Here is a 19,515-nt window from a genome sequence, read left to right on the forward strand (position 1 = left end):
TGATACATTTTAAACCACAGGGGGGCAAAGTGAGAAGCTAGGAAACCACAGGGGGGTTTTTTGAAGTTTTTCCTTTATTTTATTATTCTATGATTTAAAAAGTTACGTTTTTATTTTGCTATGATTTAGCGCATTTTGTACTTGACCACTATGTTATACCTTTTTTTATTTTTTACTTTGCTTCTCTATTTTGAATATTATTTTTTTCACTTTTTAAGTATGATTTTTTAATTTTGAATCTATTTTTTGAAAAAAAAAAGGAGTGGTTGCGTTTTTGTAGTAATTTTATCTTGAATAGAGCGAGAATATTTTAGAAATTAGATTTTATAAATTTACAATATCATTTACCTAGTGAATAAATGACCTTAGATATATTTTATATTTGCTGTTAAAAGTTGATAACTACAGTTCAGTTGAACAGGAAATAATTGTGCTAATTGTTGATTTGGATGCTCAATAAATTTCGACAATACGTGAAAATACTAACAGATTGATTGATACTTCTAAAAGTATTTTAACTAATTAAACTCTCTTATCTTTTATTCTTTTTTCATGGTTTTATACCACGCATTTGATGATTTGTATGTAAAATTTATAAAATATATTATTAGACAATAAGGAACAAAATTACAATAAAGAAACATGTATTGTATATGATGCACATAATTTAGAGTAAATATGTGGGGATTAAAAAACGAAGAATTAAAGATAAAAATACTGATAATGTTATTTTAACTTCTTTTTTTTTTTAGAAAAAAAAGAAATTGGTTAGAGCAACCTTTTACAAAAGAAAAATTAGAAACTCAAATTGAAAAGTTATATATATCTTTTTTTTAAAAAAAAAAAAATCTTTTGGAACCCACTCTCTGGTGTCGTATTTAGCATTCCCACACCACCAGCCAAGCTCGAAACGGAACGGAGAAGCGCTTCTCTCGATAGCAAACGGAGTTTCCACACGTGTAGCCGCACGTCGGGGATTTGTCGATAGCAAACGGAGTTAATTTCCACACGTGTAGCCGCACGTCGGGGGTATGTCGATAGCAAACGGAGTTTCCACACATGTAGCGCCACGTTGGGATATATATATATATATATATATATATATAGAGTCCGATTATTATACTCTTATAAGGACGATCGTGCTCGTATTCATAAGTTGTTTTCGATAATAGAGCTTTCGAATCGACGATTCACACTGTTAAATATTATCTAGAGCATTTAAAATATATAGAAATCAAATTTTATAATTTTTCGACATCATTTACCTTACGATCAAAAAGTTACAAAATTGACAATTTTTAACGACCGGTATAAGATATTTGCTAGTTTAATGATGCAAAAAAATTAAAATCGGTTGAATTTTTGATAGAAAATTCTATTAACTACATAGATAAAAATAAATAACTTCGATTTTGACCGTTTATTTTATACCTGTTTGATGAACTTTATTATGATTTTGAAAACTTACGAAATTTATTTTCTAGAAGTTTCAAATACTTTAAATCATATTTAACGAAGTGGATCATTGATTCGGAAACTCCATCATTGAAAACAACTTATGAGTATGAAGAGCTCTATACTCATAAGAATATAGTAGCCCTAGCATATACAGATATATATATAGTAGGTTTTGTATGCATGCTATTAGGAGCACGGAGGTTTTTCCGTGATCCTAAGCCTTTTGGATGATGGAGTTTTTGAATCGACTATCGGCTTCGTTAGACTTGATCTAGCGTATTTGAAATATCTAGAAAATAAATTTTGCGATTTTTCGATATCATTTACCTAGCGATCAAAAGATCAAAATCAACAAATTTTTATGATTGATGTATATCGTTTGCAAGTTTAATGGTATAGAAGTATTCAAATCAGATAAATTGTGATAACAAAAAATTTATACTATTTACATCAAGATCAATATCTCTAATCGAATTTAATACTATATCACCACTACTTTTTATAAGATTTTTATTTTCAGCCGTTTATTTTGAACCTCTCGATTACTAGGTAAATAATATCAAAAAATTATAAAATTTATTTTTTAAATATTTGAAATATGCTAGATCAAATCTAATGTAGCTTATCATCGATTCGAAAACTTCATCATAAAAAATGGATTAAGAGCACAAAGTTCTCCGTGCTTCTAATAGCATAAAAGACCTATATATATATATATATATATATATATACTGTTGTAAGAAGCTATCTCAAATTCAGATTAGCTTCAACATATACTGTCGTAGGAAGCTATCTCAAATTCAGATTAGTTTGTTGAAACAGCGCTTTCACGTATTCTGTTTTTTCAATCAATTGCTAGTTGTGATCAACAAGGAAAAGCACCTTTTCAATTCTACAGAGCTGTGTTGAAAACAACACTCGACCCCACAAGCTCATTGAATTTGAAAATTAAGTTACTGATGCTTTGATATGCGCCGATATATATATATATATATATATATATATATATATATATATATATATATAGTTTAGATCGATTTACCAATAGAAATATATTTCGAACATGACATCTAACAAATGTACTGCATATTCAAATTAAGCTGTTTTTCCTAATACAATATAAAGCACAAATGTACTGTATTTATCAAGCTGACTTACTGAATGATAACGGTCGAGAGATTGATGTAAATTTTAATCGTATGTTATATATGTAAAATGTTATTTCTACATAATTGATTCTACATGACAAATTTACCAAGTGTATTTGAACTCGATCACTATTATCTAGAAAAGTGTTATTTCTACAATAGTTGAGTTGTTTTGATTCTTGTGAATTGCACCTGCTATTAATTCAGATAAAAAGAAAAAGAAAAGTATTTTGATCCTTCGAAGGATAACTTTTTTGATTTGGTGCTTCTGGAACTACTATAGAAAAAAGTTATTGTGTATATAAATGGAGTGTTTCTCCACTCAATCAACAAAATTACATATAATTCTACAACAGTTTGGAGAGCTAATTAAATAAGCCACAAGTTTAACATTCGTTTGGAATTGGAGGAAGATTGCGGTACGTGCGGTGAAAAAGTACGATAACAAAATATTCTATTTAGATCTGTATGTAATATTGCGTTCTATATATCATGATTAATCGATTATGATATATTTTTAACGGCTCCATCGAAAAACACAAAAATATATTTCTATTTATTTTTACTCTAATTCTAGTTTATCTAATAGCGTTAGATACACTTCAATACCAAAATAAACCTGGATGTAAAAGTGCAGTAAAAAATACGATGCGGTGTGTGATGCTGTGTGGAGCATGCACCCGGTGCATGCAAACTTTTCAATTCGTGCATTAGGAGTGGGTAGGTGGTTGCACCGGTGGACCGGGTTCACCAAAAGACAGGAGTCCACGTGCAGGGAATTTGAAATTTGAACGTACGACCACCAAGCTGTAAAAAAAGATGATAATAATAATAATAATAATAAAAATAATAACCCAAAAACGAGCCCGCATGGTTTTCTCCTCTGTTGACTTTCTCAGGTCAAAGAACGGCCCCTTGACCGTTCACAACCCCCTAATCAAAAAACGAAGGGCAAAAAAANAAAAAAAAAAAAAAAAAAAAAAAAAAAAGAGTTGCTCCCACTATATAAGCACCCCCCCTTCCCCTGCTCAAATACACACAAGCACAGGGTAAAAGCGCTTCTTTTTGTAGTACAAAACTAACCACCTCATCCATATATATATGGAGCTGCTGCTGCAGCTTCTTCTAGCCATGGGGGGCCTCCTTATTTGTGGCTTTCTCTGTAGCTTATTTTCTCTTCTTTGGCTCGCGCCCGTCGGAGTGAGTCGTCGGCTTCGCAGGAACGGCTTCGACGGGCCTTCGCCGAATTTTCCGTTCGGAAACTTGGTTGAGATGAGCAAGAAACAACATGGTTCTTCTTCTTCTGCTTCTGCTACTGCTTCTTCTTGTTCTTCGAGCTTTACTAACGACATCCACTCCACCGTCTTCCCCTACTTCGCACGATGGAGGAAAACTTTTGGTAAGCTAGCCCGCCCACGCGCAAAAAATCAAACCCCCCAAAATTCTAACTTGGTTTCGTCGTAGTTTTCCTTCTTTTTTTCTTCCTTGTTCGAAATCGAACATTGGGTGATCCGACGAAAATTCGTCAAAGAGAGAAAAAACACCCATCTTGATAGAGATGGGATGTATATATATATATATATGTTTAATGAAACTCGTTCAACTTAGAAATTAACTTAAGCCTGTTTGGTTTGAGCTTACACTTTATGTCGCTATTTCACGTGGAAATAATTAACCTCGTTTGTAAATTTGATCTTAACAAAAATCATACTTGGTTGCGGTGTTATTCGATATTATACTATATTTTATGCGACAATCTTATTCTTTTGAATATATATATATAGATGTGTGCTTAATTATGAGTTTATGTACATATGGTGTTTAATTTTGATGCGTGCATGCATGCATGCATGCGTGCATGGTAACTATTGTAGGGAAGGTGTTCATATACTGGTTAGGAACTGAGCCGTTCTTGTACATCGCGGATCCCGAGTTCCTGAAAGTGGTGACTTCGGGGACTCTGAGCAGGAAGTGGGGGAAGCCCAACGTGTTCAAGAAGGACAGGAAGCCCCTGTTTGGCAAGGGTTTGCTCATGGTCGAGGGTGGGGATTGGGCTCATCACAGGCACATCATTTCGCCAGCTTTCTCCTGCACCAATCTCAACGTACGCCCCTCTCTCTCTCTCTCTCTCTCTAAAAAGCTAGTAGAAAGAAGATTAAGCCTTCGTTTGGGATTGCGGAAAGATTGTATTACGTGCGGTGAGAAATTACGATAGAAAAATATTCTGTTTGTTTTCAAGTAACATTGCGTTCCGCATATTGCGATGAGTCGATTATAATATATTTTCTGCGTTTCCACTGAAGAACCCAGAAACATATCTCTATATACTTTTTTCCTAACTCCATTTTGTCTAACAACATCAGATATGTTTCAATACCAAACTAAGTCTAAACCAGCTTGTAGCACCTCACTTAACTTTCTTGAGTATTCTTTGCACCTGTCGTTCAATATAGTGTTGAGATTCATGCAGAAAACTTTTAGATTGAAATAGACCTTTAAGATTCGAGCATATGATGAATCATACGACTCACTCAACTAGATTTCATTAAGAAGTTACTCGATGTGGTCGCGCTCCTAAGGTAGAGTATGTTTGGCTTATTTGGTGTATTTGTAATTCTGTTGTTACGATAGTAAAAAGTTTTGAAATAGAAATTTCTTTAATGGACTGGTTGATCATGCTTCTGCTTTTATTTTTGGCCACATATGTGGTTCCTTCTTTGTCGAAACTTGGACTTGTTTGGCACAACAAGATTTTCTGTGTGCAATAGTAAAAGCTTTGATTTTTTTTCCTTTTCTTTTTCTACATGCATGCATGTGTTTTCTTTTGTCAATGTAAATAAATTCTTCTAGAAGCTATAGTATAGCTGTAGGGTCTAATTAATTCCATTCCATTAATATTACCTTAATTTCTTTTTCCATGCATGCATGCATGCAGGCCATGATAAACCTAATGGAGGAGTCCACAACCAAGATGCTAGATAGCTGGAGCAAGATAGTGGCCTCAGGCCAAAAAGAGATTGATGTAGAGAGAGAGATCACCACGAACGCGGCCGAGATCATCGCGAAAACAAGCTTCGGCCTAGGCGAAGAGAACGGCGTGAGAGTGTTCAAGAAGCTCCGACGCTTGCAAGCCACTCTCTTCGAGTCGAACCGCCTGGTCGGCGTCCCGTTTAGCAACCTATTGTACCTCAAGCAGACCTACAAAGCATGGCGGCTCGGAAGGGAGATCGACCACCTCCTCCTCGCAATCGTCGAAGCACGGGCGAGAAAGGGGCGCGGGGGGCAGGACCTCTTGAGTCTCCTTCTCGCGGGAGAGGGCGAGGGTGAGGGCAAGGAGAAGGCGCGGAAGCTCACGACGAGGGAGCTCGTGGACGAGTGCAAGACATTCTTCTTCGGCGGTCACGAGACGACGGCGCTCGCGCTCTCGTGGACGCTGCTCTTGCTGGCGATGTACCCCGAGTGGCAGGCGGCTCTCCGGGAGGAGATCGCAGAGCACTCCGCTGGCGGATCGCTCGACTCCGACGGGCTGTCGAAACTTACGAAGGTAGTGCTACTAACCTTAACTCGTATGATTTTATGTGTCAATGTTTTGGTATATATGGTTGTAGTAAGTGAATGAACCAAGAACCTAATTAAAATGCCTCCTTGGGCCTGGTTTCTTTTCTTACACAGTTTAATCTCTGTTTGAGAAAGATAAGTAAAGAATATAGAGCTTTTAAGTGGAGCTAAATGGGCATTTCATTAAGTTTAACATGTTGTTTATTAGATACATTAATTGTAAAAACTTCTGTAGTTTCATGTTGAGTATCTCAGCACAATGTAGCTTGCAGTAATAGCTACACAAATGCAAAAGTTTGATATTAAAGTTTCTATTTTTAAGACAAAGAAAATCAGTTTACTTTATCATGAAAGCTAGCTAGAGCTCTGGACTTCTATTAGCTAAACTTGATTATCACCTCTACTCCTTGAGGAACTTCTAGCTTCAACCAATTAAAAGCTATATTTTACGCGATTTCGATGAAAACACTTTTTCTAATAAGTTCGTTTGCTTATATATTTGATCATATCGAATTCTCTCGCCAATTACTTGATCTATATTTGTGATCTCCAGTTCATCTTACAATTCTCCATGCAACCATGCAGATGAGTTGGGTCCTGAATGAGGTACTGAGGCTTTACTCCCCCGCGCCGAACGTACAACGGCAAGCGCGCGAAGACATTGCGATCGGCGAGTCGCTGGTCATCCCGAAGGGAACCAACATGTGGGTCGACGTGGTTGGGTTGCACCACGACGCGTCGCTGTGGGGCGATGACGTAAACGAGTTCAAGCCGGAGAGGTTCAGCGCTGGCGCAGGCGGCGGGTGCAAGCACCGGATGGGGTTCTTGCCCTTCGGATTCGGGGGGAGGATTTGTGTGGGGAGGAACCTCACTCTGATGGAGTATAAGATTGTGCTCAGTCTCATACTAAAGAGGTTCTCTTTACAATTGTCTCCCAAATATAAACATGAGCCTAGGATCATGTTGTCTCTTAGGCCTTCTAATGGGATACAATTAGTTATTAATCCCATTAACTAAGTAGAGAAATACATATATATATATATATATATACACACACACACACACACACACACTTAATTTTGGTGGACATGTAGGATTAATTAATGAAGGTTTGTGCGTGTATATGCTGATATTTCATGCACAAACTCGATCTGAACTTTTATATATGGCTTGTGCACTTGTTTTCTAATCATATGTACACTATGTTCTCATATATACATTGATGTTCCAATTAATTAATCACTCCTATCAGTGAGTTGATTTGTTGAATTTAATATGTCGCTTTCTTATCTGATGCCATGTAAAATTACTAACTACTGTAAAAACTATATTTAAATATTTTATATTCAATACTTATTAATTAATTTTTGTAATACTGTTTTTTATATATGTTGAATAAATATTAAAAATATCGTTACCTAAAAACTTAATATGATATTAGAGCAAAAGGTAATGAGTTTGAAAGGTTCTTGAATTCGCGTTTCATTTGTAGGCTCCTGCTGTTATTTAATTTCCTTCACTTTAATTCAAACCCACATCTTGTATTTATTAAAAAATTTTGAATCTATATATATATATACGCGAGGCGGAGAATTAAATATGAATATTAAAAATACTGATCTAAAAACCTAAGTTTTTGGATTACCTTGGGATAACATGGCATTTGAGTCAATAATTAAAGGTCAACATTTTCCTAGTTTTCTCTAAATAATGTATGGATATTCTTAGTTAGCTTAGCAATGCTAGGTTTGGATCCAATTCAAATTCAAATTCAACCTTATCTGCAATTTGCATGTTGGTGGGATTCTTCAATTAGTTCTGCGAAAGCGATTCGAAACTTCTCAACACCAATGCAAATTAAATAAACTACAAACTGTCTTTTTCCCTGGGCCTTTTTCAAAATATAATATTTCAAGTTGTAGTTGAATTTAAAACACTTGTTGAAGGTCCAAGTAAAACTCGTGTGGTGATTGATGAATACGGTGTTTGGTACGACCTAGATAAGTTACACTGTGTAATTTATCTGAATTATGGATCATTTTGAATCCACTATCTAACCTCTCAAATTTTTTATTTTACTATTCAAATTTTCTATTTATGTTTTTTGAGTCAGTAAATAATGTTTTTGACTTTAAAATTTGAATGTGTTGATCACCTTTACAAATTTAGTTATTATATATCATTTAATTCTCACAATTATAAATTTATTAAAATAAATAATTAGCTTAAATTTGAAGTCAAAATATCATTGGCTGACTCAAACCAAACAAATAGAAAAGTTGGGCGGTAAATTTAAAATTTTAAAATGTTGTATAGCCAATTCGAAATGGTCTATAATTCAAGCATGTTTTGTATATTTTTATCATTATACTTTTGGTTTGTAAATTATGAGACACGTGACACTTTGGTTCCCATATTTTAATTTGCTGCAGTTTTTTACTCAATCTTTTTAAATTGTTATAATTAAATTTTACAATCTAATTTAGTTGACTAAATATTGATGTGATGATTCATATGTAAGTGATGTAGTAATATTGTAATTGATGATGCGACAGTAATTAAAATTAAGCATATGTAATTTTGAAGTGCAAACAATTGGACTTAATTAGTGGTCAATATCTCGTGTCACATGAACAAATTGAGACATCTAAGACCAAGGAAAAGGTGATATATATGGAGCCAAAAAAATGCCATGTGGTTTGAAGGGAGCCATTCTTAATACACGAACGATTCAAGCTGTATTAAATTAATCAGAAATTTTATTAAATTCATTGATAATTCTAGTAAATTTAATAATTTTACAAGTTTTTTTTACCTTTTAGAAATATGCAGTTGATAGTGAAATCATTAATTTTAACAAAACTTTGAATTCAACAATGCAATAGTCAAATCAAGATAGTTGAAATTTCAGTATCAATCCAAGAAAGGTACGTGTTCTAATATTTCAAAATGTCCTCATAACAAAGAGGTTGCCACCTTTTTTTTTTTCCTTTTATAAAAAAGGAAAGGATATATATAGCTCCGCGCGTTTTTGTATTTTATGGCATGATTTTCACGTGTTTGTATTTTATGGCATGATTTTCACTTCACACTTTTTGACCTTTTCAGGTACTATAAATATTAGGTAGTAAAGAGTGGCAAAAACTTATATATATATATATATAGAGAGAGAGAGAGAGAGAGAGAGAGAGAGAGTAGGGTCAATATACTCTTATAAGTATAGAGTTCTTTCGTACTTATAAGTTATTTTTAATAATGATGTTTCCGAATCGACGATTCACACTGTCAAATATGATCTAGAATATTTAAAACTTTTAGAAAATAAATTTCGTAATTTTTGGAAATCATAAAAAAGTGAATCAAACGTGCGTAAAATGAATGGTCAAAATCGAAAGATATCTTAAAAATGGATGATACTTTAATTTATGATCAGTTATTATTCTTTATCTAAATAGTGAATAGAATTTTTTATCAAAAATTCAACCGATTTTGATTCTTTTACACTGTTAAACTAGCAAGTACTCTACATCGGCCGTTAAAAATTATCAATTTTAAAATTTTTTGATCGTAAGATAAATGATATCAAAAAATTATGAAATTTGATTTCTAGAAATTTTAAATGCTCTAAATAATATTTAACAATATGCATCATCGATTTGAAAGTGCTGTCATCGAAAACAAGTTATGAGTACGAAAACGATCGTACTCATATATGAGTATGAACATGATCGTACTCATATATGAGTATGAATACGATCGTACTCATAAGAGTATAGCAGCCGGACTCTCTCTCTCTCTATATATATATATAGAGAGAGAGGTTAGGGCTACTATACTCTTATGAGTATAGAGCCCTTTGTACTCATAAATTATTTTCGATGATGGAGCTTTCAAATCGATGATCCACTCCGTTAAATATGATCTAAAATATTTGAAACTTCTAAAAAATAAATTTCGTAATTTTTCAAAATCATAATAAAGTCCATCAAGCGGACATAAAATGAACAGTCAAAATTGAATGACGTCCTAAAAATGGATGATCGGATCCTTCAATTTAAGATCGGAGTTATTGATTTTTATCTAGATAGTGAATATAATTTTCTATCAAAAATTCAATTGATTCTGATTCTTTTATATCGTTAAACTAGCAAGTATCCCATACCTGCCGTTAAAAATTGTTAATTTTTTAAGCTTTTGATAGTAAGGTAAATGATATCGAAAAATTATGAAATTTGATTTCTAGAAGTTTTAAATATTCTAGATAATGTTTAACGGTATGGATCATCGATTCGGAAGCTCTATCATCAAAAACGATTTTTGTGTACAAGAACGATCTTACTCATAAAAGTATAGTAGCCGAAAACTCTCTCTCACTCTCTCTCTCTCTCTCTCTCTCTCTCCCTATATATATATATATATATATATATAGAGTAGAACTGCTGTGCTCTCAGGAGCATGGAGGCCTCCGTGCTCCTGAGCCGTTTTTAATGATAGAATTTTCGAATCGACGATCGGCTCTGTTAGACTTGATCTAGCGTATTTGAAGTTTCTAGAAAATAATTTTTGTAATTTTTCGATATCATTTACTTAGCAATCGAAAGGATTCAAAATCAATAATTTTTAACGGCTGAAAATAAAAATTCTATAAAAGATGGTGATATAGCACTAAAATTTTCGATCAGAAATATTAATCTTGTTGTAGATAGTATAAAAAATTTTGTATCAAAATTTCATTTGATTTGAATACTTCTACACCGTTAAACTTGAAAACAGTAGATATCAACCATTAAAAATTATTGATTTTGAATCCTTCCGATCACTAGGTAATGATATTAAAAAATAGCAAAAATTATTTTCTAGAAACTTTAAATACGCTAGATCAAGTCTAACGGAGCCGATCGTCGATTCGAAAATTTCATCATCGAAAACGGCTCAGGAGCACGGAGACCTCGGTGCTCCTGAGAGCAGAGCAGCCCTGCTCTCTCTCTTTCTCTCTCTCTCTCTCTCTCTATATATATAATATATATATATTATATATATATATATATCGTTAGGTTGAGCCTACAAACTCTCAAAGCACAAAGAGGTTGGTGGTTTTTGAAGTTTTTAACTGGATTGGAGAGAGTGTGAGGTATGGGAAATGATGGTAGTCGGGTACGTGGAATAGTGTTTGATCCAAGTATATTAGTAATCAAGAAGTAGATCCAATGGTTTTTAAACAAATCTAGAGAAGCGCCAAGAGAGTAAGTATTTTTAACGTTAAGTTTTGGACCGCGGTACAATAGGGGGATACAGGGGGTACTTCTCCTCTTTACCCAAAACAGTTTTGGAGGTGAAGGTGGGAACAACTTGATCCCACCTCCCATGTTGTGACGGTAATTAGGTGGGAACAAGTGTTCCCAGCCCAGGGTGGAAGATAACTTGTTCCACCGACCCCGGTTACGTTAGGTGATGAGAGAGAGAGAGAAGTAGGTGAGGAGAGAATCCGTGATGAGAGGAGAGAGATTTAGATCTTTTATTTAAATTTATTTTAAAAATTTATAATTTAGAATTTAAAATTTAAATTTATAATTTTAAAATTTAAGTTTATAATTTTAAATTTTAAATTTGATATTTTTAAATTTTAAATTTTAAATATGATATTTTTAGTTTTTAAATTTTAAATTTGATATTTTATATCTTTCAAATTTAAATTTGGTTTTAAATTTATAATTTGATATTTAAAATTAAAATTTTGAAAATTAAAATTTTAAATTTTAATTTCAAAATTTAAAATTTAAAAGTTAAAATTTTCAATTTAAAATTATAAATTTAAAATTTTAAATTCAATTATAAGCGTAATATTATTATTTTCTATTTGTAACTACCAACTATTCCACCTTATACTCACATTTTCATCCAAACATAATTTTTCTATTTCCAGCTTATACTCATATTTTCATCCAAATAAAAAAATACCCTTATTCTTATTAAAATCCATACTTGTATCTATCCCCGGTATAACTAGTTCTTGCTTTTATCCGAACCAAATGAAGCCTTAAAAGTATTCTAGCTCAATTCTATATCGTTACTATATAACATCAATAGAAACATTTTTAAGTGGCACCGACCGTCTCTAGAGTAAGTGGCAAAGGGTTTGGTGGTTGGTATCCGAGACCCAAGTTCGAATCCTAGTTGATTTATATTTCTAGCTAAGTTTATTTCTAAATAAAATAAACGAAGCGGGTAGCGTGCTACCTATCTCTCTCAAAAAAAAAAAAAACATTTTTAAGTGGCAAACACCGATATTTTCTATGTGTATTTTTTGCCCTTCAAAAGTGATCCTTTTTTTTTCAATAATATTTCTAAACAAGTAATCGATGGATCAAGGTAGAGTTGCTTTTTACACGTTTCAACATTTTAGGTGCCTCATTTAAAGGATTTTGTATTAGCCACTTACTAACTCTTTTATTAAAACGAAAAATTTAAGAAAAGCATGCAAATATTGTTTCCTATATAAAATAACAAATTAAGCAACCCGTGCAATTGTAGGTTTGATGTTGAAGCCGTGCACGTGTGATTCAAAAGAATAAAAACTTAGTCATGTGGACTAAATCCAAACATTGGATGTGTCAATGGATCAGGTTATGGTTAGATACATCGAACTCTTACTAAATTCGAGTCAATCGGCCCGGTAATTCAACATTCTTAGTACAATTTGATATCTTGTGTCAATTTTTATGCGCAACGTTTTTATACATGTTTTTCGCGGGATACAAGTGCACAATGAGGTTTACTAGTCAATAGACTCTCTTAATGTTAGTTATTATTTGTTTCATCTCGCCTTCTTTCGCACTTCAAAGCATTGAATTTTGAACAGAGGAATGCTAAATTTGCATCTCTTTTATCCGTCCTTTTGTGTATCGTTTATTCTAGTTTATCACCATATTCAAACTTTTATTCAATACAAATCGAACACTTCTTCTTCTGCGACCGACTGCAGAAGTTGTAGCTAAGCGTTTGGCTAAGAAGCAACATCTTAAGCTTATGTCGCGGTAGGAAATATTTAAATAGTGCTTCTTTTAATAGCACGGCTAAGACAATATTTCATGTGGGGTTAGATCAAATCCACATAGTTGGGTTGCTAATCGGTTGGGCCCGAAGCGGAGCCCGATATATATCGGGCCTACTTTAGGTTCATTTGCAGTAAATTATACATAAATATAAATATATCAACAATCAATAATTTAAGCGTAAAATTATCATAAACAGTAGTATAATATGGAGTCCGGATATTATACTATCGATGGTACCAAATTTTTGATACTATCGAGTTCTTTGCTGTTAGATTTATCATTCGATTATTTTCACCTATTAGATTATACTATTCAACTAACCACCTACTCAATCTGAGGGGACCACTATTATTCTAGCCCCACATTCTTTCATCCAACGGCCAAAAACTCGATAGTACTATGTACTTGTTACTATCGATAGTATAGTAATATAATTCGTATAGTATACATATTTATGGATATATTTTTATATTTGTGTGTGATAGAGGAAGAGATATACACATTGGCACGCTGAAGCACATAGTTTTGGATCTTGGGTCGGACTCGAGCTGGGTTTGGGTTGTAACCTAATAGATCCGAAACTATTTTGGGAAAAAGATTGAAGCCCGGGCCAATCGAGGCCCGACCCAACTGGCCTTGTATAGGCCCGGACCTGGCGCGACCCCTTACGGCTTTCTTTTTATTATTATTATTATTTATTATTATTATTTTTTTATGTATTTAGGATGAGAACTACTGTGCTAGATAATAATTTTTGTAACTATTATTCCTATAGCTCCTCTAAATTAGAAATTTTTTTTATTTGATCGCTGTTTGTCCAATAACAACTATAAATTCACCTGCTACTAATATGATCAAACTCTGCAAATATGCACCTGCCGAGTTGAAACTTCCGCTGTCTAAAAAAATCTCCGGAATAAGAACTAATGCACTAAGCAATTGTTTCATACATAATTTTTTTTAAACAAAATTATTATTTTTTTGTTTGGTTTGGAATTTGTTTTTTTTAAAATATATATATATTTTAAAAACTATTATAAATGGATGAAAAGTTATTTTTCCATCGTAAAAAATATTTTCTGGAGCATACGCACACTATAACTCCACCCTATTGTGAAGGATCTCTCTCTCTCACTCGCTCCTCACTCATCTCCTTCCTCTTTCTCCTCTCTCTCCATGAAACCCTTCAAACCCTCCAAACCCAGTACCCGTCTCCAAATCCCACCTCTACGCCTCCTTCTTCGTCTCCCTCGCGCACGCTTACCTCGCCTGCGCCCGCCCCTCCGCCGCCGCCGCCGCGCTCCGCCGCATGCGCGCCCTCGGCCTCGCCCCTCCCCTCCGCTCCCTCAACCTCCTCCTCCACAGGCTCAACTCCCTCGGCTTCGCCTCACAGGTACCCTCCCTCTACTCCCACCTCCTCCCCCCCCACCAAAAGGGGGATCTCTTCACCCACAATGCGCTGATCCACGCTTTTTGCAAAATGGGTATGTTGCAAGACGCTTTGAATCTTCTTAGAACCGTCGAAGCCGACACCGTGAGCTATAATTTGGTCATTTGGGGGTTCTGCGTGCGAGAATTGCCAGAATCGGCCGTCGGGTTGTTGTCGGAGATGGTGAAGAAGGGTGTTGGATTTGATGTCGTTAGCGGCAACACTTTGGTTGCCGGGTTGTGCCGAAAAGGGCTGGTGGAGAAAGCCGAGGCCTTGCTCAGTATGTTGGCGCGCGGAGGGGTCGGCGCGGACGTAGTCGGGTTTAATTCGCTGATCGATGGTTATTGTAAGATCGGTGCGATGAGTAGGGCGAGTGAATTGGTGGAGAGGATGAAGACAGAAGGCATCAATCCGGATTTGATTAGCTATAACACTTTGATCAATGGGCTTTGTAGAATTGGGGAATTTGGGTCGGCGAGTAGTGTGATGGATGAAATGAAAAAGGATGCGGAGTCGAATGTTGTGACTTACACTACTTTTATCGGTGAATATTGCAGGAGGGAGGGGCTCGAAGAAGCTTTCGAGTTGTACGAGGAGATGGTTAAAGGCGGGATCTTGCCGGATGTGGTTACTTTTAGTGCTCTCATTAATGGCCTTTGCAAGAGTGGTAGATTTTTAGAAGCTTATGCTCTTTTTAGGGAGATGGAGACTATGGGTGTTGCTCCTAATCACGTAACTTATTGCAATCTTTTTGATTCGTTGTCTAAGTCAGGGAAAACTAGGGAATCGTTGGCTCTTTTTGGTCGAATGGTCGCTAGAGGTGTTGTTATGGATTTGGTTTTCTATACGGTTTTAATGGATGGACTTTTCAAAAATGGAAAGATTGGCGAAGCAAAAGATACGTTTCAACTGATTTTGTCATCTAATATCATTCCGAATCTTATTGCTTTTTCGGTTTTGATTGACGGGCACTGCAAAGTCGGAGATATGAATAGCGTAGAATTGGTATTGTTGGAAATGGAGGAGAGATCTATTAGTCCGAATGTTATCACCTACTCTTCCATCATCAACGGGTATTTGAAAAAAGGATTGCTTTCCAAGGCTGTTGATTTTTTTAGGGAGATGAGGGAAAGAAACATAACTCCCAGCATTGTAACTTATGGAACCCTTATTGACGGCTTCTTTAAGATGCAAAAGCCGGAAGCGGCTCTTGACTTGTATCAGGATATGCTATCAGAAGGTCTAGAAGTTAATAATTTTGTGCTTGATGCACTGGTGAACGGCTTAAAGAAGAACCGGAGGATGGATGAGGCCGAAAGCTTGTTTGAGGATATGAAGAAGAAGGGTCTAACGGTTGATTGTGTCAATTACACGTCTCTCATGGACGGGCTTTTCAAAACGGGGAACACGCCTGCTGCTTTGAAAGCCGCTCAGGAGTTGATGGAGAAAAATCTCGTGCCTGATGTTGTCTTCTACAACGTCTTTATAAATTGTCTTTGCTTGCTTGGAAAGTATGAAGAAGCAAGATCTTTCTTTGTAGAGATGAAAAAGATGGGCTTAACTCCTGATAATGCGACATATAACACTGTTATCGCAGCACATTGCAGAGAGGGAAAGGTGGAGAAGGGTCTAGAACTTTTTAATGAGATGAAGGGTAACAATGTAATGCCCAATCTAATCACTTACAATTCCTTAATTGCAAGCCTCTTTGAGGCAGGGAATGTACAAAACGCAATGCTTTTGTTGCATGAAATGGCCGATTCGGGGTTATCGCCTAACCCTTCTTCCTATAGAAAAGTGATGCAAGCTTGTTCTAAGAGCGGGAAGCCAGAATTGATTTTGCAAGTTCACGAGTTAATGATGAGAATGGGACTTCATGCTGATTCAATTGTCTACAACACTCTCGTTCATATTTTGTGTACACATGGGATGACACGAAAAGCTACTTGGGTTTTAGAGGAAATGATAGGAAAGGGAATTTTAGCCGATACAATTACCTTTAACTCTCTTATACTCGGACATTGCAAGAGTGGCCATATAGAAAAAGCATTTGCTACTTACTCTCAGATGTTAAATGGAGGCGTGTCACCAAATATAGCGACTTATAATACTCTACTAGGTGGCCTTTCATCTTTTGGAAAGATAGGAGAAGCAGAAAAAGTACTTGATGAAATGCATAATAGAGGATTTACTCCTGATAATGTTACTTACGATATTTTAATTACAGGTCATGGAAAACAAGGCAACAAAAGGGAATGTGTAAGGCTATACTGCGAGATGGTAAGCAAAGGGTTTGTTCCTAAACTTAGCACATATAATGTGCTTATAAGTGATTTTGCTAAGGTGGGAATGATGAACCAAGCTAAAGAATTGTTCAATGAGATGCAAAAGAGAGGCGTATCGCCTAACTCTTCCACATACGATATCCTTATAAGCGGATGGTCGAAGCTTCCAAATGGGGTTGAGGTAAGAAGACTGCTTAAGGAGATGAATGAAAGGGGATTTACTCCTTCGGAAAGTACTCTAAAGTTTATCTGTAGTGCATTTTCAAGACCAGGAAAGAAGTGGAGAGCTCAGAGGGTACTTAAAAACTTATATAAAGTATGAGTGCTTATGAATGATCAGAGTGGGAATTGAAGGAAGCATTTCATAGTAAGTGTGTTAGTACCTATTTCCAGAAGGGTTTCGAATCACGCAGCTGGTGGTTTGTATGTCAAAAATATTTGGGGTACGAGTTATCTTTTTGCATCTCATTAACTGCATCGAGTGTGGTTGCGTGCGAATTTTTATGAATTATCATTTAGTGCTTTAATTATAGCAGTCTATGCTGAAGTAATTGTAGATATTAGTTTTTTTCCCCTCCTCTTTTGCTGTTGACGCCCAAATTCTAAGAATACTTGGAAGTTTTAGGCCTTTGATTCTCAACTCTTCTATGATTCCCTATATTTCCACTCTAAGAACAGGCTAAAATGACAAACCTTCCATTTATTTCCGTTCTGTTTTTTTTTATTAGACTTTGTGTATGAGAACATTGACACACTGCCATGAAATTTTTGTTGGCAAATACTGCTTCTCGTAATATTTGCTTGTAATACTTGTAATACTAATCAAAACCAAGTTCTTTCAATATATGTTGATAATTTCTCATACAATTTTTTTTCTTTTGGGCAGAGCTGATTTATTCGTTTAGCTAAGCAGATGGTATGTTCATGTGACTATGCAAGTGATATCCCAGGTACTGTTACATTGAATTGTTTCTGCATGTTGGTGATAAGATTGCCGATCTCCATTCTCCAACATGAGAATACCTGATTTTTCATTATTACGGGTCTTTGTCTGTCCTACAGGTGATACCAGAATATCCTGCTTGCTGTGTGGATTATGGAATGGATCTTTCTGACAATTGGCTGAAGTATCTCTCCAGCGAGAAAACTGGTGACTGGTTCTCTCAAATTGAGAACTCATCTTCAATATCTACGATAGCCATTTTAATCAGTAAGTGTCGCAAGTCACCATCACCTGTTTGAATTGCTTTGCTACACCTTTTGTAAATGTGAAGTCATCATCTTTACGAACTTCACAGAAATTTGCAGGGTCGAAAACAATGGCTTTTGCTGCTAGTAGTTGTGGGGAAAAGCGTAGACTTTCTGAGGCTTTCGGCTATCTTTTTTCAGTTTAAAGAGGTAAGATATTTTGAAATATTTTTTTTTTAGTTTCTTTCTTTATAGTTTTTGCACAAACAGTCTGAATTTTGTTGCAGAAAAGCAACATCAGATGACAAATTCTATGGCTGCTATTATCTGCGCTAGACTCGCGCAACAAGAAGCATGTGATTCGTGATCTTCTTCGAATAAATTTGCAATTTGCACTTGGAGATTTCGCCGCTTTTCCGTGACTGGAGTATCCATAAGAGGGGGCTGATGCAAACGTTTTTCTGTATGTCCATAAATTTGTTTCTTAAAATAGTCTGATCTTCCTAATCAGATTTTATTTCTATTGATTTATAGTTCTTCGATATCTTGCCTCTGACGTAGGCATATCCTTTTTTTTTTTTTTTCCCTTCATTTTGCATCACATGATACTCGAGTTTCTCGAAGTCGCACCTATAAGCCTATAGCTGTGTATCGGGCACTGTTGTATATTTTTAATTTTTGTTTCGTATCTTGGAAAGCCTCTGTATACGTGGGTTTTATTTGACAATAGAAGAACCAGTTCCTTCCTAGCACAGGTGATAAAAATTTGGTGGTTATATTCAAGGTTTAAATTCGAATTTAATTGCTTTATATTTTTAGCTAATTTGTTTTTATAAAAAATAAATAAAATAAATAGCATGCTTTCGTCCTCTCTCTCTCTTCACAAAAAAAAAAAAAAAAACAGTTGAAAACAATATAATGATCTCCAGGAATATTATAGGGTTTAAATGTCGTGAACGTTGGTCCAAACGTCTCCTTAGCTGTTGGTGATTTCGAGGATGTTGACCGTAAAAGATGGTTATTAGTAGGTAGATTACTAGAGCAATTTAATGAACCCGAAATCAAAAGAATCTCATGTAAGCAGAAGAGCACCACTATGATTTTACGCAGTTTATGGCATTTATTTATTATTTATACAGTTAAAAAAAATTGAGGTTAAAATCAATTTCAAATTATTTTCACACTAAACCGTCAGGATTAAGTGTTTTTTTTTTTTCATTTAAAAGTGAACTTTAAAACTGCCTAATCAAACTCAAAATTATTTTTAATTATTTTTTCCTTTTTTTTTCAGAATTAAATGATTTCAATTTTAAATTCTTTAAAAATTATTTTTCAACAGATAGCGGTACTAAAATAATTATTTTTTATAGCTACTCAAAATTAGTTTATCCCAA

At 34.9% G+C, this 19,515-nt stretch overlaps 2 protein-coding genes across 2 annotated transcripts; both read left to right on the plus strand.

Annotated features, from left to right (window-relative positions):
• Positions 3,660 to 7,439, plus strand: LOC109727471 (cytokinin hydroxylase). The gene is made up of 4 exons (XM_020257608.1): positions 3,660 to 4,005; positions 4,481 to 4,710; positions 5,542 to 6,150; positions 6,750 to 7,439. Exons 1-4 carry the CDS (start codon positions 3,708 to 3,710, stop codon positions 7,179 to 7,181), a joined length of 1,569 nt encoding a protein of 522 aa, XP_020113197.1. The 5' UTR covers positions 3,660 to 3,707; the 3' UTR covers positions 7,182 to 7,439.
• Positions 12,524 to 18,698, plus strand: LOC109727134 (pentatricopeptide repeat-containing protein At5g14770, mitochondrial). Its single transcript, XM_020257034.1, has 6 exons — positions 12,524 to 12,533; positions 14,425 to 17,376; positions 17,820 to 17,883; positions 17,996 to 18,143; positions 18,232 to 18,331; positions 18,409 to 18,698. The coding sequence occupies exons 1-2, from the start codon at positions 12,524 to 12,526 to the stop codon at positions 17,253 to 17,255; spliced, it is 2,841 nt and encodes a 946-aa protein (XP_020112623.1). The 3' UTR covers positions 17,256 to 17,376; positions 17,820 to 17,883; positions 17,996 to 18,143; positions 18,232 to 18,331; positions 18,409 to 18,698.

The sequence above is a fragment of the Ananas comosus genome, linkage group 22 (assembly GCF_001540865.1).
Source record: "Ananas comosus cultivar F153 linkage group 22, ASM154086v1, whole genome shotgun sequence".
Lineage (NCBI taxonomy): Eukaryota > Viridiplantae > Streptophyta > Magnoliopsida > Poales > Bromeliaceae > Ananas > Ananas comosus.

What these genes read in the sequence shown, in the direction of transcription:
- LOC109727471 (XM_020257608.1), top strand. Translation starts at nt 3,708, where the DNA reads ATGGAGCTGCTGCTGCAGCTTCTTCTAGCCATGGGGGGCCTCCTTATT. An exon ending in ACGATGGAGGAAAACTTTTG is followed by an intron (nt 4,006 to 4,480) that starts GTAAGCTAGCCC and finishes TAACTATTGTAG; the next exon opens with GGAAGGTGTTCATATACTGG. An exon ending in TCTCCTGCACCAATCTCAAC is followed by an intron (nt 4,711 to 5,541) that starts GTACGCCCCTCT and finishes GCATGCATGCAG; the next exon opens with GCCATGATAAACCTAATGGA.